Source organism: Leuresthes tenuis, unplaced genomic scaffold (assembly GCF_036924035.1).
Source record: "Leuresthes tenuis unplaced genomic scaffold, fLeuTen1.0.hap1 SCAF_24, whole genome shotgun sequence".
Taxonomy (NCBI): domain Eukaryota; kingdom Metazoa; phylum Chordata; class Actinopteri; order Atheriniformes; family Atherinopsidae; genus Leuresthes; species Leuresthes tenuis.
Window position 1 is genome coordinate 18,693,485 of NW_027325378.1, and position 26,242 is coordinate 18,719,726.

General features: G+C 43.4%; 2 protein-coding genes across 4 annotated transcripts; one reads left to right on the top strand and one right to left on the bottom strand.

Annotated features, from left to right (window-relative positions):
• Positions 1-669: 669 nt before the first annotated feature.
• idi1 (isopentenyl-diphosphate delta isomerase 1) lies at positions 670-6,771 on the bottom strand. Its single transcript, XM_072378147.1, has 7 exons — positions 6,677-6,771; positions 4,173-4,369; positions 3,303-3,475; positions 3,131-3,223; positions 2,891-3,021; positions 2,046-2,150; positions 670-1,933 (listed from the first exon to the last, which is right to left on the bottom strand). The coding sequence occupies exons 2-7, from the start codon at positions 4,322-4,324 to the stop codon at positions 1,721-1,723; spliced, it is 867 nt and encodes a 288-aa protein (XP_072234248.1). The 5' UTR covers positions 4,325-4,369; positions 6,677-6,771; the 3' UTR covers positions 670-1,720.
• LOC140284302 (WD repeat-containing protein 37-like) lies at positions 6,594-25,929 on the top strand. Of its 3 annotated transcripts, XM_072378144.1 has the most exons (15): positions 6,794-7,012; positions 7,132-7,176; positions 8,045-8,333; positions 10,134-10,230; positions 10,351-10,446; positions 11,341-11,405; positions 15,891-16,029; positions 16,473-16,544; positions 16,812-16,856; positions 17,001-17,077; positions 17,249-17,483; positions 18,145-18,286; positions 23,116-23,250; positions 23,379-23,493; positions 23,588-25,929. In XM_072378144.1, exons 3-15 carry the CDS (start codon positions 8,181-8,183, stop codon positions 23,717-23,719), a joined length of 1,503 nt encoding a protein of 500 aa, XP_072234245.1. In that variant the 5' UTR covers positions 6,794-7,012; positions 7,132-7,176; positions 8,045-8,180; the 3' UTR covers positions 23,720-25,929. The 3 variants fall into 3 exon arrangements, with proteins under 3 accessions (XP_072234247.1, XP_072234245.1, XP_072234246.1); XM_072378146.1 differs by lacking the exons at positions 6,794-7,012; positions 7,132-7,176 and adding an exon at positions 6,594-6,614; XM_072378145.1 differs by lacking the exon at positions 7,132-7,176.
• The last annotated feature ends 313 nt before the right edge of the window (positions 25,930-26,242 follow it).

Here is a 26,242-nt window from a genome sequence, read left to right on the forward strand (position 1 = left end):
GGCGTTTGCAATGTCATTTTAATTACAATATAAACTGATGTCTACGGAATGAAATCGCGAGCAGTATCGGAACTATGAAAATGCTTTGACTTCTATAATCTCAGCAAAGCCTGAAGCTTAACAAGTACTTGTATCGCTCGACTCTTCCTTCATAGCTTTGGCGTCATATAGCCTGACGGGTTCGCATATATGATGAATTCTCTGTTATGACATTAAAAAGTGGTTTAATGCTCCACAGATCTCACAACCTAATTAATATCCCTTCACAGTATGTCAGTATAGCGTCACCATTTCTATTTGAGGCCATCTTTTTTTCAGATATTTCCATCCTAACATGTTGTATGTCTATGATTTTAAATGTTGTGTATGTTTAAATGTTTCTCTCTGCACTTACAATAGCTCAGCCTGTTTTTTGAGATCCAGTATTTAGTTATTTTCCTCAAACAAATGCCAAACTCACAGAATACACTATTTTTTTAATAACTGGAAGGTTTACTTTGATTGTTTCAGCTGCTTTGGAATACTTTGCTTCCCACATATAGATTATCAAACAACGTATTTCTCAAGTTTTCTGGATACAGGAAAGTGCAGTATTTAACAAGCTAGCTCTCGAAAAACTAAATAACGTACCGATGATTGAAATATGTGCGTTTGCCGTAAGCTTTTCCATTTGTTTCTTGTATCTGATGTATCATGTTGCATTCCAGCTGCTTTGTACTTCATCAGAAACAGGAAATGTGCCATTGAGCTTGCAAATAAAACGCCTCAGATTCTTTTTGAATTGTTTGAAAGTCCTTTAACGTTTACCAAAAACATCACAGGGCTCCTCCAAATGTGTGTGAGCTTTCATTTCTCCCAGAGATGAATGCCAACATTCTGTTGAACGGACACGTTAGGATGTTCTGAACATCTTATGCAGTTCCAGAAGTGTCTCCAGGCCGTCCGGACTTTATCGAGCAGAAAACTGAATGTTGTCTGAGCCTGGAGCTGACGATACTTTAAAATATTTTAACAACAAAAGCCACTGCTGCCACCTACTGGAGAGGTGGTTCCCGAACATAGACTTAAAACAGTATTTGGACCAAATCATGTTGATATGGATAATATGGAGATAGCTACGTTAACGTCTGTTGATACAACTTGAATGTCTGTATTTTCCTTCTGCGAAAAGGCTGCAAAAAAGTGAGAAAAATCCCATTTCCACCAGCACGAATGCGCTCATCTTTTCCGGAAGTACCGTCTCATTGACTTTGTCAGCCTTGAAAAAGTTGCAAAGCCTTGGGAGGGAAAAAAACATTCACTACCAACGGCCACAATCTAACATTTTATTGTGTAAAAGGTACAAAGACACAGTTTCAGAAGTTTCACTGTAGGAGGTGAAAGTGACCCACCTCGGCCCGGAGACCACAGGTTTTTCTTTTTAAATACAAAAATAAGCTTCATTCTGTGGAGCTGTCAATAACGGTGCCCTTTTACATCTAATAAACTCAAATGTTAGAAGTCTGCCAGTCAAACGGACTCAATGATGCCTCTGTCTACGAGCGCAGCTGTGATCTACAGTGAAGATGAAAGCACAGCCTCGCCTCCTACGAGCAGCGAGACTAAAACATTCCATGCTTTCTCTGTCATACAAAAAACCCGACGGGTGCTCATCGAGTCTCCGACGGCCGACCGATCCGGTTTCATCACGATTAGAGACGGAGCCTGATCCAGGTTGTGGTTACATGCGGTGGATGTTGCTGTGGTCCATGAACTGCTTGAGGTCGTGCAGGTTGTCCCACCACTTGAAGAGGAAAGTGTCTGCGATGAGGCTGAACCAGGGTGTGATCTCCAGCTCTTTGCGCTTGGCCTTCTCCAGCATCGCTTTCAGCTCCTCTTTGCTCACATAGCAGTGGCTTTTGATTTCATTAGGATCCGGACTCAGGTCCACGTCCTGCGGAGAGGCAAGAAAAAGACAACGCTGTAGTAAAACAGACTAAACTAAATAATCTTGTTCTGCAATACATTTGTGGGCCACTGCGAAGTCAGAGACGTTACAGCACTACCTTCTGCATGAAGAGGATGTAGTCGATCTCATGTTCTCCCCAAACACCGTCCGATTGGGCCTTGTAGTGGATTCTTGTCAGGTACGTCATTTCTTCTGGGGTCACCTGATGAGCGAGAAGGCAGTAGAGATCAGATGCAAGTAAAGACAACTCAATCCTCAATAATCCTCTTCCACTGAGCACTGGAGGCGAGGCTTTAACACACGTCATACAATCCCAGGCTAAAACGACTGAATCGCCACACTTGGAGGTTCAGTCAGCTTTTTTATTTTGAAAAAATATATTAAAAAAAAAACTAATATGACACAAAACGGCGTAATTTAATAGCTGAACAATATCACTTTTTTTAGATAAGTAGAATGATGTAATCCTAAAGAGAAAAAGAGCAACACGTTGAGCTGATGTGCGTTTCCTTATTAAATGTTTTAACACTCTTTGCTCTGCGGCAAGATGCATAGTCCTGAAAAAAAGATGAGCTCTGCATCACCCAGCCTCCTTATGATCGACAGAAAAAAAGGGTGTAAAATTCCAGTGATTCCTTCTTTATTGTGCAGTATCTTTTAGGCATCTCACTGTGACTTTTCTGTCCAGAAAACTACGTTTCCTTTTCACAGCCTCACCCGTCTCGACTGCACTTGCTCAAAATCTTAAGACGCAGCAGGAAAAACAACCATATTTTTGATCCTTTGGGTAGTTTCCACTGACAGCTCTCTTGTTGGGGCCACGTTTCCTGACAGGTGCAACGGTTTGTTAAGGTGCGCGAGCGCTCTCTTTATCCCATTTTCTTTTTTTAACCTGTGCTTCATCTTAAAACCTGAACTGCAAAAAGCCGGCAGTGACAATACCTGCTCCAGAGGGATCCCCAGCTCAGCTTCGAGTCTTCTCTGAGCGGCCCTCCTCACCCCTATAGCATCCTTCTCCTCCAGCTCACTGTCTGTGTGTAAAGGATGGCTGCAGCATGTGTTTGTGTAACAGCCTGCGCACAAACACACAAAACAATTCTTAAAAAATGTACCGAGGAATGCTGCTCAGCGCCGCTGCTTTGCGACATGTGATGGCGGCGCTCCGAGTGTTGTGATGCGGACCTGGGAAGGTGATTTTGGCGTCAGACCTCTGTTGGAGGAGCAGCTTCTCTTCGCTGTTGAAAATGAAGACGCTGAAAGCTCTGTGCAATAAACCTGGTGAGACAGGGAAGGCCATTTAAAGACGCCTCGGTGAAGCACTGCGAACGGGCGCCTGGACGTGGCAGACACGAACCTTTATCGATGTTCGAGTTGAGATGGCAGTTCTTCTTGGTGTCCGCTCCGATCTTGCGGTCGCCGTCGTCGATGAGGATGCACATCTCTGACAGCAGCTGCACCTGCTTCTCGTCCAGGTGATCTGTGGTTATCTCGGGCATCCTGGCTGTGGACTGCAGGCGTCTCACCTCACTGTGGAGCGGGAGGACAGCGAGGCAGGCAACAAATGGTTATTTAGAGTTTCAGGAATTAACTTCTACCCTCAAACCTACCTAAATGCACTTATTTGATGGTTTAATACCTTCCTAAGCAGAGCTCTTATGGTTTTACCTTGGATGACAACTTCAGAAATGATTGAACAATCTGTTAGACATGACAGTATCAACCAAAAAACTAAACCTTGAGACTTTTAATGTACGAGTATATCATGTAAATCAGTATGTTGACATCAATTATATCTGAAAAGCTGGAACCTTCTGAATACTTATTTCATGTTTGTCTGTCCCTATTACTTCGGACACTGATACTTAAACGTCAAAGTTACATTCCAGGCAGACAGAAACTTCATTTAAAAGCCCAGCTTATTCTGTAAGCCATACAGGCGACAATATCCAGGCTTTGAGATACTAAGTTAAAGGTAAGAAGCTGACCTCAACCAACACGCAGAGCTTCATCTAACGGAAAACCTCTTGAAGCAGAGTTGGGCTAGACTTTATTGGGACTTTGTGAGGACTGTTTGAGTACAGACCACAGGCACAAACATGCTCTGCTATCAGTAGAAGACACAAACAACTGTGCTTCCTACTTAAAGGCAACGGGCGTATCTTCTCGCTCGCCTTAAACACGAAGCACTCGGGTGCTTTCAGACACCCTCGCGGAGCTAGCTTACCTGGATATAGCTCTGCAGAAGATAGCAGCACCTGGGCACGCGGACAGGATCCTCGGAGGAGCTGCTCTGCAGCTGTTGGGTACGTTTGATTTCAGCACAGCGGCTCCCTCACGGGATACCATCCGGAGCACCGCCCACAATGCTGGGACCATGGCCTGACCTCAACGGAAAACCAATCACGAGGACTGACGAGCAGGCTGTCGGTAAAAAACGGAGAGGAGACGCCAAGAAGGAATGGGGTGATAGCGCCAGACGGGCTCAAGGGGGAGTATACCAGCACATGTAGCGTATGGATTTAACACATTATTACTCCACGAGAACAGGATAATGATGTGTACTGAGGCAAGATGTGAGAACAAGTTCACCTGACTGCAAAACCACACCAGGATCAGTTTCTCCGTTCTTTTGTACTTTAAGCAAAAGGCTTTAACTTAGTTTGGCCACGAATCAGATGTTAACAGTTAAAGAGACAACTGCCTGAGGGGAAACCAAAGAACGAAAGCAACAGGTATTTATTATATGTTAATGTCAAGATTCAGAAGCACACGATTTCAGCCCATTAAAGCCTCCCTCACATACTTTGCTGGTCCCGTAAAGACTGGACGAGAGATAAATCATAAATCTGCAACCTGCAGTTTGATTAGTTTACCATTAAATCAATGAAAGAAATGCTTTTAAAAAAGAAAAGCCAACAAAAATTCCCCAACACATAGTCCAATATTTTCAAAGGTGCAGCATTTACACTACATCCATCATCTGATACCTACGTGCACAAGGATCGTGGACATGGCTAATATTTGGATTCAAGGACAAGTTTCTCAGATAAACTTCTCCTCTGGAACCCAGAGGCTGTAATGTTGAGATTCACTGTGCTACTTTCTGAAGGCCCCAATGTATCAAAAAGATACATTTGTCTTTGTGTTGATAACCAATAATAAAAAAAACAACAACAAAGACACCAGATAAAGTCTTGCACAGCAGTTGGAAAGCTTTGTTTCTTATCATAAAATAACGAGTACCCCCCTCGGTACCCCCCAGATCTTATTTGCATTCGGATTTCAGAAGGACGGAAGCAACTAAACACAGTTTCTCTTTTCATTTGTCACTTTGGCCTAATAACTTTGTTCAAGGACTGTGACTTCTTGAAAGAAAACAAACAGACCCTGAAGGAACTCGACGTTCAAGGACACACACACACACACACACACACACACACACACACACACACACACACACACACACACACACACACACACACACACACACACACACACACACACACACACACACACACACACACACACACACACACACACACACACACACACACACACACACACACACACACACACCTCCCTCTTCTCTGTTCATGGACAGTTCACTTAATGATCTGTTCTCTAAGACATGAATATATCATTTTGTGCCATTTAACACTTAAAACACTCCGTACACACATTATCCACCCAGACTTTAACCCAAAATTTAACTTTCCCCCAATTCAAAGTTTCACTCGGTAACATTTAGGAGCATCTGCTGGCAGAAATGTATGACATTAGTCACAACTGTGTCCTCATTAGTGCAGGACTGCTGAAGAATAAGATTTGTCTTGTTCTCGTGATCGCAGAATGGTAGATGGCAGCACCGTGTTTCACAAACCTTCAGACGGAGGCCTTCCACATTATCTTTTCTCATGAACATGGAGGGCGAGGCGTGGGGGATTTGTAGTTGGTTGCAATCTGCCAAGCTGCCACTAAATATCACTACAACCCACACCAAGGACTTTTTCTTCTTCTGCGTCTAGGGATGTTTATGCACTTCTGTCCATAGGCCTTCGGCATGTCCTCACCAAACTCTTTGTGGATTTTAGAAAATGTATTTGACTGTGGGAGGAAGGTGGAGTTCACCAGAGGAACATGCAAACACAACAAAAAACAGGCCCTGGTTGATATTCAAACGTGAAATCTCCTTCATTGTGTACCTTTAAGTGAAAACACTTAAAACACGGGTCTTTCCCGGGTCTGACAGCATTACTGTCGACAATGGAGAAGATTGCAAAGATGGCCAACAAGAGGATTTGGGTAGCTCCAAACAAATAATTCTGTGGGAACATCCTTGTGACAGTTGTAGTTGATTTTTCTCAGATATAATTCATTCTTGAAACTTAAGAATGTCACAGTTACTAAAAAAAAAAAAAAAAATCATGTATTTTCCTTAAACTGATCCGATAGAGGAAGAACTGCATCCAACTTAATGGCAGTCCCAGCAATCTATACTCTTGCATATTCTAAGAAATTCAACTGATGCATGGGGGTTCAGTGGCGCTTTCATTGTCCCGTTCCAAATGCCACTCCGTGTTTTTCTGTTTACACTGACTGTCAACACGCCATCAGACCACTGCACAGAGCAGCACGCACCACTCAGGCCTTTAACAACCGGACATAAGTATGCACTGTCCGTCACATACACAACATGCAGATACACCGATAAAACGCTCAGTTACTTACAAAATATGTGCTAAACAGCTGGGAGACCAAACACGTCTTTGAACGTACTAAGCCTTTGTTTACGACGACATTTCAGAGTGGAATCCGATGGTCGAGCCTTCGTTCCGGGCTTCTGACATAACAGATTTCCATTCGCTGCCCCATCCGCGGCGTAATCACCCATTGGCTTAGAAAGCGCAAACACGAATTGCGTAATACGGAAGTATGCGCAAATGCGTGATGTGTCAAAATTTGGACTAAAATTTTTTTATTTGGGAATACTTGGAGTTCGCTGTCACCATCCATTGCCAAAGTCATTATGATGGGATTACATTGATAAGCTTGCATGTTTACAAGGTAGGATAGGTTCCACCAAACTCTCTTAGCTGTTGTGTGAAGAGTGAACGTCAGATTGCCGCTATGAAGGTGATATGTGGCAGCTAGCCGTGCTAACTTGTAGCTAAATTCGTTTTCAGTATTCCCCGCGAGCAAGCAATGAATTCAGCGAGGCAGTGACAGTGGTGGGTTAAACGCTTGTTTATGATATATCAGATTTGCAAAGAAAGTGTCAAAGAGTACATTTACCTTGTTAATTTGCACAGAATAAATCAATGTGCGTGAAATTAATGTATAGGATGCGTTTTCTCGCGCGTGCTACATTCGCTTTCTGTTTTCATAATTCTAACTAAATTACTTTATGATACAAGGACCAGTTGCTGATATGGTTAAGATTTAACGGCAGCAGCACGGACCTATATGACCCCAATCACGTCCTGTGTAACGTGGAAAATAATATAGAGTACTAAACTTTACAGGTGTAACATCTAATTCTGTGACCCGTGACATGATGAAGATTTAAGCATGCATAGTACCAACTCGAAGTTTTGGAACCTGGCACATTTTCAGATACTGCTTAAAAAAAAAAAAAAAAATAAACCCCAAAACCCATAGATTATGAAACATTAATCAAAATGAACGGATTACTTTGGAAGGACCATTTTGTTAAAACTGCTGTTAACATCCTGCAGTATCCCACACTGGGGTCAGACTGTTTGGCCAACAGCTTTCACAAAAAAACAGTTGAGTTTATTTATGTTTTGGCCATGCGATTGAATTTCTTTTGAGTCAGACCTCATAGGTAAATTGATAAAGTTAACTAAGAAAAGCATCTTTATTTGGAAAAAATTCTACATTTTTAAGTATATTTCATATTTTTTTGCTGTCTTTAAATGGAGTTTTGAATAAATGCACCCTAACTGATAATATTAGTGTCTGTTGGCATTAGTTTGGATATCTGCTGGGAAGGCAACCCGCTTTTGTCTTCAGCCCTTTCTTCTTGAGCTGTAAACTTGCCTTGCTTCCCTTCTTCTTTCTTTTTTGAATCTGCAGGCAGGTGGTGAGAACTGACAGGCCTGACCCACGCCAACCAGCCAGTGTGGCCTTTGTTTACCTGGTTTTCAGGTAGGTTGTGAACCGGGGGGGTGGGGGTGGGGGGGGCAGGGCCATACACACAAAGGCAGGAGGGATGCCTGTGGAGGGCGGAAGCAGCAGCGGCTCCGCTTCAGCTGCACGTCACCCGAAGCAGAAGCGCAAGGCTCACAGTTTGTCCATCCGGCGCACCAACAGCACAGAGGAGCGGCCGCCGGGCATTCTAAGAGGAGACATGCTGGAGGGACAGGTGAGGGCTGACAATGACTTTCTTTTTTGATTCACTTTTAGGCTAAAACACATGTAAAAACAGGTTCAGAAACGTGAGGAAGGTTGTTATTTGTTGACATTAGATTTGATCGTCAGTCTGTTACGGCGTGAGCCTGCTTCTGTCAGTAATGAGAGCACAGTACCAGCCAGTTAAACTGCATTGCTTCAATTTTCTTACTGGTTATGCAACAGCCACTGCTCCATTGACAATCTGTTTCTCTCCCCCTGAGAACGGGTGATTCTTTTTGCTAGGCTGCTGTGGGATCTCAATTGGGAAGAAAGCCGCTGCTGTCAGAGTATCTGTGTCATCTCGGTTCTATAAAAGTTAATGAGCCGTGTGGTGTGGACGTTCACTTTGGTTACTGATTTCTTTGATTGAAAACAAAAAGAATTCTCCAAGCCTCCATCGGGTTGGTGATTAACTTCCTCCAGACCAGGTTATCTGAATTAAAGCTCCGATCGATCCATTTTAAGCTTTTTCATGAGACCCGTTACAACACCTTCACACTTCTATGCTGCTGAGCTGATAGAAAGCGTTTCTGTTTGATCAAAAGTCATTGACTTTTGGGGAGTTGGCTGCAGGGTGAGCCTGTTTGGGGCTGTTTTAGATTGTATCATCATGTTTATTCTGCCGAGCAAGATCATAGTTTGTGTGCAAAGGGGACGGCGGTTATCTGTCATGCTGTGTTGTAATCGTTTTATTAACATCAGAAATGGGGTACTGGATTTCTGGCCAGTCCTAGTTTGACGACAGGTGTCCCTTAGCTTTTACTTTCTCTTCTTGACCTTGAATTCTTAGCCACTAACACTGGAGCTCAGCTTGCACCGGTCTGTAGTCTCATCAAGTTTTAATATGGGCTGCTTGTCCAGGTCTGATGAGTCTTTTCAACAGTCCTTTTTCTCTTTTGCCAACACATGCTGGCTCTGTTTATGCACCTAGTCTCACCCCCCCCCACAGCACAAGTTCCACATACACAGACAGCTTTATGAGCCCATGTAGAACAGAGCGCATTTTATTCTTCTTTTAAAGCTGTCATTATTGAGCAAAAGTTCACCGCAGGTTTAAGGACCAAAACTAAGAAGCTTTGAATTCATAAGGGCTGCCTGTTATTTCCTAATTGACCCCTATTTTTTTAAGGGGCGGGGGGGGGGGGGGGGGGGGGGGGCGTTAACATGTGGTGCCGACTGAATGGTTGGGCTGCTAATGTCTCTGTGAGAACCTGTTGGCTTTGAGCACGTGTCTCAGGAGAAAAAGCAAAGAAAAGCAGACCTTTGGCTCTCTGGTCTTTGAGATGGTTTGGAAGCAAAGCAGCAGCTCTGAAGACAGAACCGTCAGATGTGGCAGATCTTTGTATTCATGGCAACTTTTGCATGTCCCTGTGTGTTAGTCTGGTGGAGACTGGTGGTCAGCTGATAACCAGGCTCTGGTAGGAGTTCACGATGGAGGTAAGGATTGTTTGTAGGTCGTAGCTGTGTTGCTAACAATCAAGCTGCCGTTGTGGCGGTTGGTTTTTGATCACATCAAGTCAACACAGAGGCCGTTTGGCAAGAGATCACCACTTGCACTCTGCTGAAGTAGTGTTTATTTTATGAGTCATGAACTTTTCTTCCAGTAGTTGTTGTATAGTTTATTAGACACCTGTTTGTCATTGTAAAACTGTTTTGTTTGGATATATTACGATAAAAAAAAGGTGGTAAAATATCCCAGTTCCTGCTCCCTGTATTTTATTCTTCAACCTATCAGTTTACCATTAAGTTTATTCATGTGTTGTGTGTCCAGGACTCCAAGCTGCCCCTCGCATTGCGGAATAATCTCCTTGACCTGTTCGGCCAGATCGAACGGGAGTTTGAAAACCTCTACATTGAAAACCTTGAGTGTGAGTAAGCGAGCATGTACTCACTGTGTCGAGCTTCAGGTGTTGATTCACCAGCCAGGTGGCTCCAGAGGACAGGCCGTATTTGATCATCGACACCTTGTCACTGTGCTAACATTGCAGTGCGCCGAGAAATCGATTCCCTGAACGAGCGTCTGACCGGAGATGGACAGGCGGTCGAGGGCGGAGACCCCACCAAGGGAGCCCTGAAAGCAAAAGGTTCAGTGTTTCCTCCACAATCCTCTGAGTCCTTCTTATTAACAAGGTCTCTGGTCACATGCACGTTTAGTTTAACAGTGGGCACGGCTCCGAACATTATAATAAGCTGAATGAAACGAACAGCAGCGATTTTATTTTTTTAATTGATTAATTAATGTTATTATTTTTTTATTTTATTTGTCTTAATTAAATGTTTTAATTCACCTGAGCGGCATTTTGATGATATGAGACAGATTCATCAGAAAAAGAGTATTTTTTTTAACCACTGTTTAACCCTGTTAACGGAGCTTGTGTCAGTTCCAAAAAGTTTAGACAGTGTGTAAAATATATATAAAAAACACATTGCTGTGATTTGTAAATCTCATAAATCAATATTATATAAATGATTTTAACATGTCATATGTTGAACGTGAGACATTTTATGGTTTAATATGGAATATTAGATAAAAAAAAGTTTGGCTGGAAACGTGTTATTAAAAAGAAACAGTTTGAGGAATATTTTGCTTTTAATTAGACGAATTGAATCATGAAATTTGCAAATCACTGCATTCCGTTTAAATCACCAGACGGGACACATTTTGGATTAAACATTGTGTTACAGTCAGAGTAGTTTTCAGGCCTTTTTTTCAGGTTGAGCTCACCAAACGTGACAGCTTTTTTTTTTTTCTTTTTAACTCTCCTTTTGATGGTTTCTCTGCATATACACTAAACTTCAGTGGCAGCTGTGCTGTCAGTACTGACAGCTGATGGCTAGAAACAAGGTTTTTATATCACAGAGGTGTGCGTGTGCACGATTTTAAGTGTCAACACTCTATTACTGCCGCATTGAAACCAGCCGCAGACCTTGTCACTCAGTGGTGGATTTTATTCATTGTTTGTGTCTCTGTCACACAGCCAGCCACAGCACCAGCCAGCTGTCACAGAAGCTGAAGACGACCTACAAAGCCTCCACCAGCAAGGTACTTGGCACCAGCTATGTTAGTCTGTTCAATAGAACTCAGAGGATCTCCTCTTGTGAGTAAATATTTGAGGTGTTGGAACTCAGACTTGTTGAAAACTCCCCGTGTTGCTCAGTGAGAGGAAGGAAAGGCTCTTTCACTTCCTCTGAGTGGGACAACAAGAAAGGTTGTGTCATTGTAAAAGATGCTGTGTGACTGTGATCATTTACCACAACAGTGACTTCTTCCTCTTTAATCTTTTTGCCGAGGTAGCGCTCGTACACTTTCCAGGGCAAATTAGGCGGAGCTCGCAACTTCAGTGTGGCCTCATGGGAGTTGTGGGGCGGAGATTCATGGGTAACGTCCCGAATGCTCTGTTTGTCACTAAGCATTGTGGGCCACGGCTGTGGGCTGAGGCTCCTCTTTACTTCAGTCTTACCTTGACTCCTCGTCTTGTCCTAGTCTCTGCACCCGTGGAAGAAAAAGGGGTGAAAACAAAAACAAAAAGGGCGAATGGCTGCAAATATTGAATTAGGTAAAAATACACTTTTGGTTGCGATATCAAACCGCCAAAACTTTGGCAACATCTTACATCACTTTTCATCAGCTGTTTGCAAAAAAGGAAAATGCTTAATATTTCCCCCGTTACGGGACAGGCTTGCTAAAGTCAGCTGGGAATTTGTTCTCAAGATGGTTCCTCGAATGTAGTCCCAGTTTTCGAGAAAATAGTTTTTTTTTGTAGAGAATTGGGCTGTATGAGAAGAGGACTCGCGTTCGTACTGAACTCAATTCAACAGCTGCTTGGCTTGGCTGAGTAAAGAGACTTTGAATTAGGCAAAAATCCACCCTCTGGCTGCTGTTAAGCAGGGGGTCATGTGCCAGAACCAGTAACCCTATAGAGTTTCTGCTGGTGGGAAACTTCATCCAGACACAGTCAGGTGATAAAAATAAGTGCATCCCATGGAAAACGCTGACTTTTTGGACATTCTATATGTGAAAAAAAATAATTGGCCTCCTTTGACGCAGTGCCGAGAGATAGTTTTTGTACTTGAACAACACCACAGTAATGAATGCTTTTTTGAACCATTTATCCAGCGATATGATCGAGAGTTTTTTTGTTTTTTTTTATGTGAAAAGAATCGGCACCTTTGGCGTCACAAGCTTGTACTGCTTCACTTCACGGTATCTTGTTGAAAGGTCCACATTCTGGTTCAGCTTCCAACTTTGGACAGTTTCCTGAACGTTATATGTATACATATATATATATATGCAGAATGTGTTGTTCAGTTAGCGGCAGCAGGCTGTCTAAACCATAACATTCCTCCGATCGTACTTCACAGTTAGATGTTCGTCTCCTGGAACGCTTCCTTTGGTCTGCAACATGTCTTCTTTGAACTCTTCTTGTTTCTCTGTCCTCAGAACATTGTTCCAAAAAGTTCCTTTTGGGCAGAAAAGGCTTTATCTTGGCACATTGGTCAAATTTGTGAGATCTCTCTGAGTTACCTCGGATGAATGGATGTTGACTGTTTGCCTGAAAGACACCTTCTTCCATTTCTTATTGATAAGTGTTGCATGTGTCTTCAGATGTTGTTCTGATGACATTACAGAGAGGACACAAAGTCCCACATGTCGGATAAGACTTTTCATTTTCGAAGAAAGCTTCTTTTTTTTTTTAATCATATGTATCACGTTCAAATATATTGCAAAAAAAGATGGGAAATGAAAAGAAATCCACATATTTTTTCATTACTAAAAGAAAGAGTCTGGCACATGACCCCCACGCCCATAAAGTTGTGTAGTTTTTGTACAGAATAAACAAAGATCAATATTTCTAAGCGTTAGTAGGCTGTAAATATGCCATTAAGCTGATTTGTTTTATTAAAGAACTTTGTCTGAGCCAGTCTTTATGCCACGCTAAGCTAATCTCCCACTTTAAGTCCTGTGTATTTTGTGTAACCTTTTGCGTAGGACCAATATTAACAACAATATATTAAATGAAATATTATCCTGTCGCCTTCTTGAAATGTTCTCCCCGTGGTATTATTTACAGAAAATAAACCGTCTGAATGCAGCCAAAGTCTGAGCTGTTAGAAGAAGGGAACACAGCCCATTTCTGCTTTAAAAGTTACAGAAGAGGACACACGGGATCAAGGGAGGACCTCATAGATTAACCTCCTGACAGATGCAGCTGCTTAGTCATTCTCAGCTAACCTATCAGCTGGCTAAGAAACCTGAGCAAAGACTGAAAGGAAACTAATGATGGGCACTAACTCTCGCCTCAGTGTACTTTTAGGTTAACTCGACCATAATGGGCTACTTTTCTCGTTGCTCATTGTGTTCTAATGACTGGAAACATTTTAAGATTCTATTGTGGTGCAACGTGAGCTTTACGGTAAACACTCAGGACTCAGTGTTGGTGCATTAACGCCGCCTGACACATTTGATCCAGATGCTCTGTCGCTGTATGTAATAACGAGCGAGGATGCAGGCTTATCGCTGTGGTCATCTGTCAGCTTGCTGCAGCATGCGCTGCTGTGTGACAGGTAAAATCCTGCTTTCCTCATGGGTTTGCCTATGTGGGAGCCTGCAGCACTAAAGGCCATGTGCAACCAGACCACCAGGTATTTTTAGACAGCTCAAAACCTCTTGGCCGAAGCGGGTACACACTTAGCTGGAACTGGTTAACACTTTGAGAGCCTGTGTCACAAAGCAGGTGGCTTCGCTTAAAATAGATGCAAGTTTCAGGATTATTATTAAACCAGTATTTTATTCACAGAAGAACATGGAGGACATTTCAAATGTGAAATGAGACCATCGGCTCATTTTTAGTGCAGCATCCCCTCTTCTCTTAGCAACAGTCTGTAAACTTCTGGGAACTGAGGAGACCAGCTGCTGGAACTTTGGGAGAGAAATGTTGTCCCACTCGTGTCTGATAGAGGATTCCAGCTGCTCAACAGTCCCGAGTCTTCTTTGTTGTATTTTGCACATCACAATGAGCGAAACGTTTTCAGGTGCTCCCAGACTCTTCTACTTATGAAGCCATGCTGTTGTAATAGATGTAGTACTGCGGTTTAGTGTTTTCTTGCAGAAATATACAAGGCCTTGTTTGAAAAAGACATCTGGATAGGAGCACATGTTGATTGGAAAGCTGTATATGTCTTTCAACATCCAGATGTGCAAGTTGATGGAGGCTTTTGCAGTGAGTGCTGATAGTAAGCTGAGCGATGTCCATTTTCTCTTCAGTCTGTTTTAAGTGAGATTTGGCCCACAGAGGATGGCAGTGTTTCTGGATGGTGTTCACACACGGCTTCCTCTTTCCAGATGGAGACACTGATTTCTGAAGTTGTTCCTGAAACAAACCCATGGCTGTTTTTCTAAGCCCAACCACCTGAGATCATACACGTCGAATACTTGTTTTTATCTCTGTGTCTTGCACACGGAGAAATGTTTGGATGTTAATATTTACTGTGTGATATGATGGGATTTTTGAAGTCTTCGCAGTTTATTTTGAGGAACACTATTCTGTTGGCCCAGTTCTTTTGCAGATTGCTGAACCCATCTTCACTTCAGAGAGACTCTGCCCCTCTGAGGCGCTCTTGTTTTAACTCGCAGTCATGTTACTGACATGTGGCCGATTAGAGTCATCAGCAACATGTCCTACATGTTTATTTTTTAGTACCATCGTCACATTTATAAAAGAGCTAAAATTTGTCACGAAACAGTCAAATTTCTCACTTTTAACTATTTCTATCATTACTATGTTCCGTTGTGAGTAAATATTGGTTCATGAGAATTGCAAATCATTCTTATTTTTTGGAGTTGGCGTTGTAATGTACGGTGAATGATCTTTTGTGTTCTAAACCTGGAGTGAGCAGATGATTGTGCAAAAGAAATGAGACGTAATTACGGAAAGCAAAATGAAACAGTTCTGCAGCTTTTCGGTTATTTCGCACGTCATTTCGAACCTTCTCTTCTGTCATGACCCGGCAGCTGTGAAGCCCACAGACTTCTCAGTCTGTCTCCAGGCTCTGATCTGATCTTCTAAAGTTAACATACTGCGGAGGCGTGGAGCTGTGCGGCAGAACCGCGCCGAGACGGCAGTAAAGTTGACCCGTGACCAATGAAGGCTTTGTGATACAGGCTCTGCATCCAACACACCAAGCTGTGTTATATCTGCTATTCTGTGTGGCAGAGAGGATTTTAAGTGTGCAGCATGTTTGTGTGGCCTGCTCTCAGTTTAATCAGCACCAAACCCACTTTTCACGGCACTAAATGTGTAGCAGTGGATTGCATGGGTGCTAAAAGTTAAGTAGCGCATGTTCTAGTATTAAATTAGAGTAATAAATATGATTCTGGCACTTTTCTGGTGCACCTGCTGTTACTGTAAACCTTCATAATTTAGCTACACCGAGTGCAGTTCGGAGTTTCAGAACCAGGATCCAAACTCGTTCCGTTCCTCACGTATTTTCTCTCTATCACACCCACCTCCCTCCCCTCCATCTGCAGATTGTCTCCAGTTTCAAGGCCACCGCAGGCTCCCGGGCTTTGTGTCAGCTGCTCAGGGAGTACATGGGCCACCGGGACGGGATCTGGGACCTCAGCGTCACCCGAACACAGCCCGTGGTGCTTGGCACCGCCTCTGCCGGTACGCCAAATCATTTTATAGACTACAAAAAAGAATCAGTCAGTGGCTTTGTTGTTTACACCATGCATCACGGGACCGTGGTGGTATCAAATAAGAAAATCAGCAAAGACCTGAAGGTGCTGCAAGCGATATTCACATCATTATGTCCCTGTCAGATTAACTGTGGAGCAATTAGCCAAAACATGAGAGCAGGGTTCTGATGATGGATGGCGTCTGCTGTGTGCTGGGAGTGTTTTAGAGCTAATGTTTATCCAAACTGACTCTCATGTAATATTCATTTTTAAGGAAGAGACTAAACTTATTTGAATCCAATTCTGGATGTTTCTTACCAACAATAGCCAGATTAGTTGGTCTTCTTTGTGTATCCACTGCATTATTACAACAAACCGTTGGCTGATTACTATAAAAATGTGACTGACGACACCTGTGCTCCCTCCTGACAGATCACTCAGCTCTGTTGTGGAGCATAGAAACTGGGAAATGTCTGCTGAGGTACGCTGGCCATGCAGGATCAGGTAATGAATCTGGGCAGCATTGAATGTTGCTGTTAAGCTCTCATAAGTTAAAGCACACAGTCGTTTTCAAAAAGCTGATGGACGGACTGACAATATGTTAAGTTTGTCATGCCAAGTCATATCGCTTTATGATAAGAAGACGGGTTTGTATGTGAACCAGTGTGTATTTTATCCCAAGAGTCAACATTGTCCACATTTGCTCACGTCTTATTGGATGACCTGAATATTTGATGAGACTTTAACTCATCACTGTTCTCTTTGCTACAGTCAACTCCATCAAATTCCACCCCACCGAGCAGATGGCCCTCACAGGTATGCGTTTGAAAGAGAGTTTGTTTAATTTGTCGGACTGACCACATCATCTGTGTCAACAGGTTTTTTTCTGTTCCTTCCAGCAGCGTGTAGATGTGAATGTGTTGCGTTTTGACGTGCTTTTTTTTTGTTTTTTACCCGCAGCCTCTGGGGACCAGACGGCCCACATCTGGCGCTACATGGTGCAGCTTCCTGCCCCTCAGCCACCACCAGATGTCAGTGTGAGTAGCTTCGCTCCATCCCTTTCCCAGGGTTTCTAAAACCAGCGAAAAAGGATTGATTACATTTGCTAAACGTAACACTTTATTTTCAATAAGAAATAAATCGCCCAAACGGAGCTGAGCTGTCGGTTTATTCCGTGCGCAGCAGCTGAGGTATTGTGAACTCTACAGGCTCCGTGTGATGATGACCAGGACTCGTCAGACAGAGAGGAAGGCGAGGTGGACGGAGAGGGTCCTTGCGAGGTGCCCACAGTCCGCGTTGCGACTGCAACCCTAAAGAGCCACCAGGGCGTAGTGATTGCAGCTGATTGGTTAGTAGGAGGCCGACAAGTGGTCACAGCTTCCTGGGATCGGGCTGCCAACCTGTATGAGGTGGAGACTTCTGAACTGGTTCACACCCTCACTGGTACGTGGATGATGGTTGGTTTTGGAAGTTGGTTTTGTATTCCCTGTAGCAGTTTTTTTTTTCTCCCGAATTAAACCAAAATATGAACCACTGTTTGACCTACTTGGTTTTAAATCACAAAAAGTCATAAATACCATCCAGCAGAGTATTAATACGGCTCTTGTGAATGCTAAATAGGAAGCTGAGGCGTCAGCCACGTAACTTAATTGAGCATAAACGCTGGAAACAAAGAGTGAACAAAATGTGAACTTACACACCAGCATCTTAGCAGCTCACTAACTAGTATTTATATTCTCTCATTTATTCATATAATGAAATGTGCATCTACCAACCATGTTCATGTGTGGGGTGGAATGAAATAAGCAGCTTCAGTGGATGCACACTACTTCCTGATTCCATTCTCCAAATGTAATGCTTTGGCTTTTTGCACGAGATAAAATGACCAAACATGCTCGTTCACTCAATGATAGTTAATGATAGTGTGAAAATACATGTTCTGCTCTCTGCTGAAATCAGTAGGTGTTTGGGATGCATCACACTGTAAACTATTGTTTAAACTACTGTTTATTTTTTTTAAATTTTCTAATCTTTATTTAAATATAAAACAAATGGAAACAGTTGAATATTATACTAATAAGTGTGTGTGTGTGTGTGTCCTCAGGCCATGACCAGGAGCTGACTCACTGCTGCACCCACCCCACCCAGCGGCTGGTGGTCACCTCCTCCAGAGACACCACCTTTAGACTGTGGGACTTCAGAGACCCGTCCATCCACTCTGTCAACGTCTTCCAGGGACACACCGAGTGAGTCTGTCTTGCTGCCTGCCCCCCCTCTGTGTCTCTGTGTCTGAGTGTGTGTGTGTGTGTGTGTGTGTGTGTGAATTGGTGAGTTCCATTTTATAAAATGCCTCGTAGAACCAAGATGAGGTTAAAAGATGCTCTGTAAGCGCATCTTTTGTAATCATTTACATCTAATTAACACACCAATGATTCATTTCAGAGGTTGTTGGTGCAGTGTTTATTTTGCCCACAGGGTGGTGCTGTAGCCTCTTCATCCACTGTGATTAATTTTTTCTTTGACTTTTTACCATTAAACTACAGAGCCTGTTGCTCTGAGCCAAATCCTCCACTTTCCTCTCGTTCATTCCCATTAAGCGCTTCTCCTCACTTCGACAGTTTGCTCCTCTTTCTCCTCTGGCGGCCTCTTCCCACGCCTCTTTGTCCCACGCTCTCCTCTTCATTTATCTGTCCGTCCCTAAATTAATCCCCCCCCACTCTGTGTTATTCGGCACTTCGCTCGCTGTTAACACTCAGTTGCAGCCGCTCATTTCAAAACGACGACTTTCAGGCTTGTCTGTAGTTTTCAATGGCGGCGCTCTTTAAAAGGAGTAGTGTGAATGTGTGTTTGTGTGTGTGTGTGTGCGTGCGCGTGTGTGTGTGTGTGAGAGAGAGAGAGAGCGCTGGCTGGTTCTCTCTGGCAGCCTTTGATTGCAAGCAGGGGGATTACGTAGAGCTCATTATGTACAACCCCGACATGTATAATTCCTGCAGATCCCACTCTAATTCTCTCCCATAGACAATTGCTGTAATGAGATTAAGCACCAGTGTTTCACAGTTAACAACAGCCCTCCTCCTTTCCCCTTCTTTCCTCCATCCTTATGTCCTCCCCAAGTGGCCTCTTCCCTCCCGCCTGTGTGTGATGCTTTAAAAGCAACAAACAGACTTTTTTTTCTCTGCAGAGAAAACTGTTAGTTTGCTGTTAAGCTGCAGTTGAACTCATGTGTTTACTGTTGGTTCTCCTGCTTGAACAACCGTTGGACCAATTATCGCAACTCTTGTCGTCATTTGGAATTTTTTCTGAGAAGTTGGTCCGAAATTGTTAAAATTGCCTGAAAACACGAGTTGCATTTGGTCTCCAGGAACCTTTTCCGATGAGCCTTTTGAAGTCGCAGGGCAAGAATAGTTGTTACTGTTCGCAAAACGCGACATTTAATGCAGCTTCGGTGAGCTGAGAGGACACGGCGTGCAAAATATTTGGATAAAGAGCTCAGACTGTGACGAGAAATATGCGACTCTCGGCAATATCCACTTCCTGTGGAGATGTTGAGCATTAACAGACTTTTGGTGAACGGGGCTGAGGTACACTTCCTGGTTTGGTGCAGCACACGTTAAAAGACTTAATTTGCCTAATCTGCTCTCTGCCTTAGATCTCGGTGGAAATGCAAAACACCCAGTGCTGAGATAATCTTTTAGCTCCTCAAAAAAAAAAAAGGCCCACGGGTGTTTAAATTCTGGGTGCCGTTGTTTAAAATGCATCCATAAAATATACTCCAGCAGCACCAAACACTGTGTCACTTTTTAAAAAGGACGTGTGTGAGTGGCGATCGCAAAATGTATAAACTGTTATCCCGATCCACTTTTCTTCCACCTCTCAACCAAAAGGTAACTTTTCAGCATTTTGGACCCAGACGAGCAGCTGGTTCCACAGAGAAAGAAGTCTGAAAAGTCTTCTGTTCTGGACTCCCACAATCAAAAGTTACAAGTCTATTTTTTGTTTTAGAAGACAAGAAAAAACAGTTATTTATATTTGGAAGCAGAAGAACAGCTGAAGCCCTGTTACTTTTGATGAAGATGATTGTCAAAATATGTCAGTTTACTGTTTAAGTCTATTTATTTAGAGGAAAGGAGTTCTGCTTGATTAAAGTTGATTCTTTAAATCTCGCTTCAACCCTCACCTGAACACAAACACTCTTCCTCGCGCTTTCTCCACTTTTTTGGTGAACATCTCTCTCTTCGCTTTCCACGAAGCTCCGATACGGCAACGCGTTGCAAATGACTGCCATGATTGCGCCGTCATTCATGTGGAAGCGGCGGAGGATAGGAGAGTGAGAATAGTGTAACTGGCAGAAGAGGTTGCGAGCTGGAGGGAAGAAAGCCTCTCGTTTCCACTGTCTTCACCAGCAATTACAGTTAACGCTCCCTGACAGCGAACCTCAGCAGCTAAAAGTGCAGCATCCACCCTCCATCCCACTGCCCCGCCATAATTGCAGTGTAATGACAACTACGCGCGAGCTACCAAAACGGCCGACAGCAAACGAGAAATGACAGCGGACTTGCTCTACAAACAGGATGCCATGTCACGTTTGTCTCTCCTGCCATCGGCGGCTTCCGCAGCTGTTTTGATTGCGCTTGATAGAAATGCAAGTTTGTGTGTGTGTGTGTGAGAGTAAGTGTGTGTCTGAATGCAGATTGACATCCTGTCTCAGGGGGAATACAGCAGCGCTTCCCAGGTTCTCAGTGACTGTGGTTTTACTGCAGCACAGGAGAAATAAGAAGAGCTCTAAAAGCACCCAGTCTGCACCTGAACAGGTTTGTTTATGTTTGACCTTTTCAGGCTTTCGTCTTAAATACTTAGTGACTAAGATTTCCCAGCCACTCAAATCCTCCGTTCGTCAGAACAAATACTGGAGTTTACGAATGAATAAAAAACTGTGAGAAGTTTGTTGATTGCCCACATTTCCTTGTTGCCTGTATAGTTGTCCTTCAGCTAATTATGCGGACATGCTCCAAGAATTTTTCCCTGAAGTTTCTGTTACAGATTTTCTGCTCAAATCTAAACACTAATCAAAAGATAAAGTAAAATATGCCTTTGGTAGATGACTTCCTATCCCTTCTTTCAGTTCCACCATGCCTCTTATTCGCAGTTAGCAGCTCCTCTTGGAGAGAAAAACATGGAAACAGAGAATGGCCTGAAGAAGGATGTGAAGTATCACCACTATTGTGTGAGGAGAAGTAATGACGTGGCGCTGTGGAGGCTTTCTGCCTGTGAGAAACGAGACTAGCTCTTAAGAGAATTTAAACGAGCTCTAAACTGGCTCTCGCTTTGGCACATGGTCAAAAATGGCTACGTGTCTTCTCCAGGCTAAAGAGAGGTCCCATCATTTCCTTTAGTCTTTTCCAGCTCCCCAATTCACTGGTTTGATGGAGTCTTGACCTTGGCTGTCAGAGACGTTAGCAGAGCAATAAGTACCGCCGAATCCTCCTCTCCCTCCTCACACCATTCTGAAAACCTTTTAACCTTAATCAACCTTATAATCAATTACCTTGTCTGATTACGCTCCACACACACCTCCCACCTAGCACACCTCCTGTCTTTCCCTCTCTCCTTCTCTCGCTGCGCCTCTTGTATTCCCAGGTGGGCTGTACCCTGCAAAGTCAGAAGGTGCCTGTTACCACGCAGCAGTTTCCTTGAGCCTCGGCCTCTCTAATAGGACAAAGTTTGGTCCGCTAATTAGCCCTTAATGCCATGTCAGTTTGAATTAAGGGGGAGGACAGTTTTCTCTGGAAAGGCTAGATGTAGAACCCAAGACAGTGCAGTCTGTATGTGAGGGTGTGTGTGTGTGTGTGTGTGTGTGTGTGTGTGAGGGGACGCCGCTCAGGCCTTCGCTTTAATCATTTCCATCCAGAAACTGCATCCAGTTTTTCTTCTTTTTTTAACAGGAATGAAAGTGAGAGTGCAACTGACACGCATTTATAAAGTGTGGTAAATGAGTGGTTAGGCTTGGCCTTTAGTGCTAGCATATCAGGAACATGCCTGTTAGCATCATGCCATATCAATTCAAACAATCTTTGTTTTAGATACGTTATATGAAAGCACAAATAAAACAGAGTAAAATACTGGATAATCAAAAATAATAATTTTAGACATTATTTGTAACAGTTAGTTGCAGTTAGCAGTTTAAGCCACTAGATGTCACCACATCTCACAAAAGTGGATTGACAGCAAACCTGAAGATATATATATATAATTTTTTTTTAAAGGAGCTCAAGCAAAAGTTGGCTAATGTTACTGTTACTCAGTGATAGTAAGTGAACGGGTACTCTGCTCATGGGGCTGAGGGAGAGTGTCAGACAAAAGATAAAGGTTTGTTTAGAAAGTTCTGCTGTGTTTGTCTCCCCAGAGTTAGTCTAATCACATTCTTCAAGCGGCTCAACTTTGCTTCCTCATTCAACATGATCATGAAACGAGCTGCTCACGGTGCATGAGAGTAAATGTAAAGCTGTGCAAGCTGCGGAGACCAAAGCGGAAATTGTCTTTCACAGCCTCCTGACGGCTCAAACGCGTTTGAGAGTGTGAACGCTTTCAAGTCATCGCGTTGTCCTGACAACTACTTCTATGTGACAAGAGCTGAGTGCGAGTGAGATCATGCCAACCCTTTTCTTTCCTCAAGTGGGAAGGTGATACTCTGTAATGTTTTAAAGTGGAGAACGCGCATTATAAATCAAGAAAAGCACACGTTACCTCTCAGATGTTGTACCTGATGAAGGCTCGGTGTATTGACATATCACTTTGATATGTGTGGATGTGTCTCATCCTTCTGGTGTGTGAGCAACAGTAGCACCGTCTGTGGGAGAGAGCTGCTATAAATAAGTTTTGACTCGTAAAACTTTCTTCCTTTCCTTAATTTTCTTCTGGAAGCACGGAAACTTCTATCTGAAACATAAAAGTCTTTGACTCGAGCAGCCTTCGGAGGCGCCCTTTCTCTGCACCTGCTGCAGTTGTGGAAAACTCCCAAACAGGATGACGAGCGGAAAACACGGGAGTAACATTTTGTTTGATGTTTGCTTTGCAGCACGGTGACTTCCGCCGTCTTCACGGTGGGCGACAATGTGGTCTCTGGAAGTGACGACCGCACAGTCAAAGTGTGGGATTTGAGGAACATGAGGTCGCCTATAGCAACCATCCGCACCGACTCGGCTGTGAACAGGTAGGTGAACGGAGGGCTGCACCTGCCAGGTCTCACTTCTGCAGATGAGGGTAACTGCAGAACCTTCACGTTGACCCTCATCTTCAATCTGTCCCCGCTTCAGACTGTGACTCTTTCTGATCTTTCAGGATAAGTGTCTCCGCCAACCAGAGGATCATCGCTCTGCCACACGACAATCGACAAGTCCGACTGTTCGACATGAGCGGAGTGAGGCTGGCCAGGCTTCCGCGCAGCAACAGGATGGTAAGGACGGAACAGAGCGGGCAACGAGGAGCGTGTCTCACCGGGAAGAACCCGACTGTGAAAAATGCGTGCGTGTGTGTGTGTGTTTGTGCAGGGTCACAGGCGGATGGTGTGCTGTACTGCGTGGAACGAGGAGAACCAGACGTGCAACCTGTTCACCTGCGGCTTCGACCGGCAGGCCATCGGCTGGAACATCAACATCCCCGCCCTGCTGCAGGAGAAGTGATGCTCACCGGAGACACATCAGAATCCCTCCATGTACATACGGCGCCGCACGCACGCACGCACACTGTAACCCACGGCCTCGGACACGCCGGCGTCTTCACCCTGAGAAACATTTCGAGTGATGTGCATTTCACTGCTTTCAAACACATGAGCCAGAGGGTGTGAAACACATTCTTAATTATCGCGGTTTGCGTTGCTTTTGAGAATGCGGCTATTAACACTGGTGAGAACAGATTTATGTACTCTGACATGCAGCTGCAGGCCTTCTTCGTCCCTGGGTTTGGCGACTTTGCTGGCGTGTGCGAGGCCATAAAGCCTTCTGTATGTGACTCCCATTTACCCAGCATGGATTGTGAATTGTGACAATTCTGTGCTAAACCTTTCTTTCTTAGCCCTCCCTGTGTAGAAATATATATTTGACTCCACATCTGCGGGCTGCTGTTCACGTCACTGTTGTTTAGTTGCTGTTGAGTGGCTGCTCTTTTCATGTAGCAAATCCTGCTTTGCGAACATTACTCGTAAAGCTGTTGGAGAACAATTAAAATGACAGTTTGTAGAATATGATATGTATATATGATGTCGTGGCCTGATTAAGTGACCTGTTTTTGGGATTCAGTGTCTTTCCCACCATTTGAGAGTGGAGCTCGGAAAAGGCTGTGTGGTTTTTTTTTTTTTATTCTTTTTATTATCCTTTTAGTCATATTTTGAGTATTTCTTATCAAGGAAGGAAACATATCACATTCATGCCTGCCACATTACATGTGCGGTCTATCAGCTGTCTTAAAACAGGACCTGAGGTGTCGTCTGGAAGCCTGACACAATGCGATCGATGCCCCTGCCTCCTACCTTCGATGCTTTCAGTTCACGGCCAGCCTACATACTTCCAGATTTTGTCGTTCTGTTACTTTGCCTTGCTCCGCGTTTACAGGAGTTTTTTTTTGCGACTGCACTTAAAAGGTTTATGAATCCTTCAGATTTGTGTGAATTGGATGTGTTCGCCACAGAATCAGGATATATATACGGTATTCCTAATATGTTGCTGGTTTAGTTGTCCATAATCTGCTTTGCACGTCCTCGGTGTCAGTGTCGGCATATAGACCCACGCTCTCTTGCCAAATCCACAGCCCTGTGTTACTGTAATATGCGATTCCAAAGTGAACTTGTTGGTTACTGTTTGTATCTATGATTCACTGACAAGCCTGTCAGGCATGAAGCTACAGTGTTTACTCTGTGCATTGAACCCATAGCCTTGTACAACGTCTTGCGCCTTTTGTTGCGGATAGCACTCTCCTGTCCTTTATCCAAAAAAACAGAAGCAATACCCAAGCTCCTCCATGTTAATGGTGCTCAGAGTGAAGCATGTTTCTTTCTTTTTTCTTTCCCCCTTCATTTTTTTTTCTTCTTTTTTTTAACAAGCAAATCTAACTAGGAAACACACTGAAATCTCTGTCATAACTTACCTTGAATCGGGCATGAGTAGATTCCAGGAAAGGCTATTTGTTACACGTGTGCAATATCCTAATAATGAAGTCATGCTGTAGTTTTTGATCTTCTGATATTTAACTTATTTCAGTGCTGCAAATCCCATAGAAAGGACGTTGTGCACTTGTATGACTGGTATAGATGTACTGTAGCTCAGTGTGCTAAACTTACTTCAGAAGTTGGCTCACACCTCACTGCTGTTCCTACACACAATAGAAGCAGGAAGCATTTTGAAGTAGCATAAATCTAGAAAATGTGATGCATTTATTGAAATGCCTTATTATTGCATTAAAGATGGTGCACGAGTTTTATCATCTTGAGTATCAGAGCGCTCTTCCAAATGCTTGTTAAATAACTAATTGTGCTCCACAGCACAGCGCAGATAGGATTTTTATTCCTGTTTCATTCAGGGAACTCAATCTGGCGCCCACCGGTATCTGTGTCTTTTTAATCTGCAGGTAGAACAGGAAGTCCGATGTGCGCCCTGCTTATGAATTTCATCCTGCAGGAAATATGATTTTGGAGTGATACATTAAATTATTGCGTGCCAGACTCTAGGGTTTAAAAAAAAAAAAAAAAAAAAAAGAAGAAGAGAAGTGGATTGGCTTCGGCTCTCTGTAGTGAATTTATAGTCAAACCTCAAACTTCATTATGTGATCTACTTTGCATACGTTATTGTGACGGGTTCGTGGTCTCTGACACTTTCCAATAAAAATATGTGATTCCTTTTCCAATCTCTGTCTTATTCAACACACACGCCCCTCTCACACTTTCTGTTCAGTTCAATGAGACACATATCCTTTAGAAAGTCACACTTTATTCATCTATGAATACAGCACCTTGGAATAATGATAACTGGTGTTAATGAGATTTTATGAAGATGCAGTCGAGAGGAATAGTCCATCAACTGCTCATAGAACTTTTAGTGTGTGTAAAGTTTATTTGTGAAGTTGTCCTTAGGCTTGAATGATACGCTGTTGTATGCAGCAACCACACACATAAGACCTATTTTACTACAACATTGGTGTCACCCTCTTCTTTA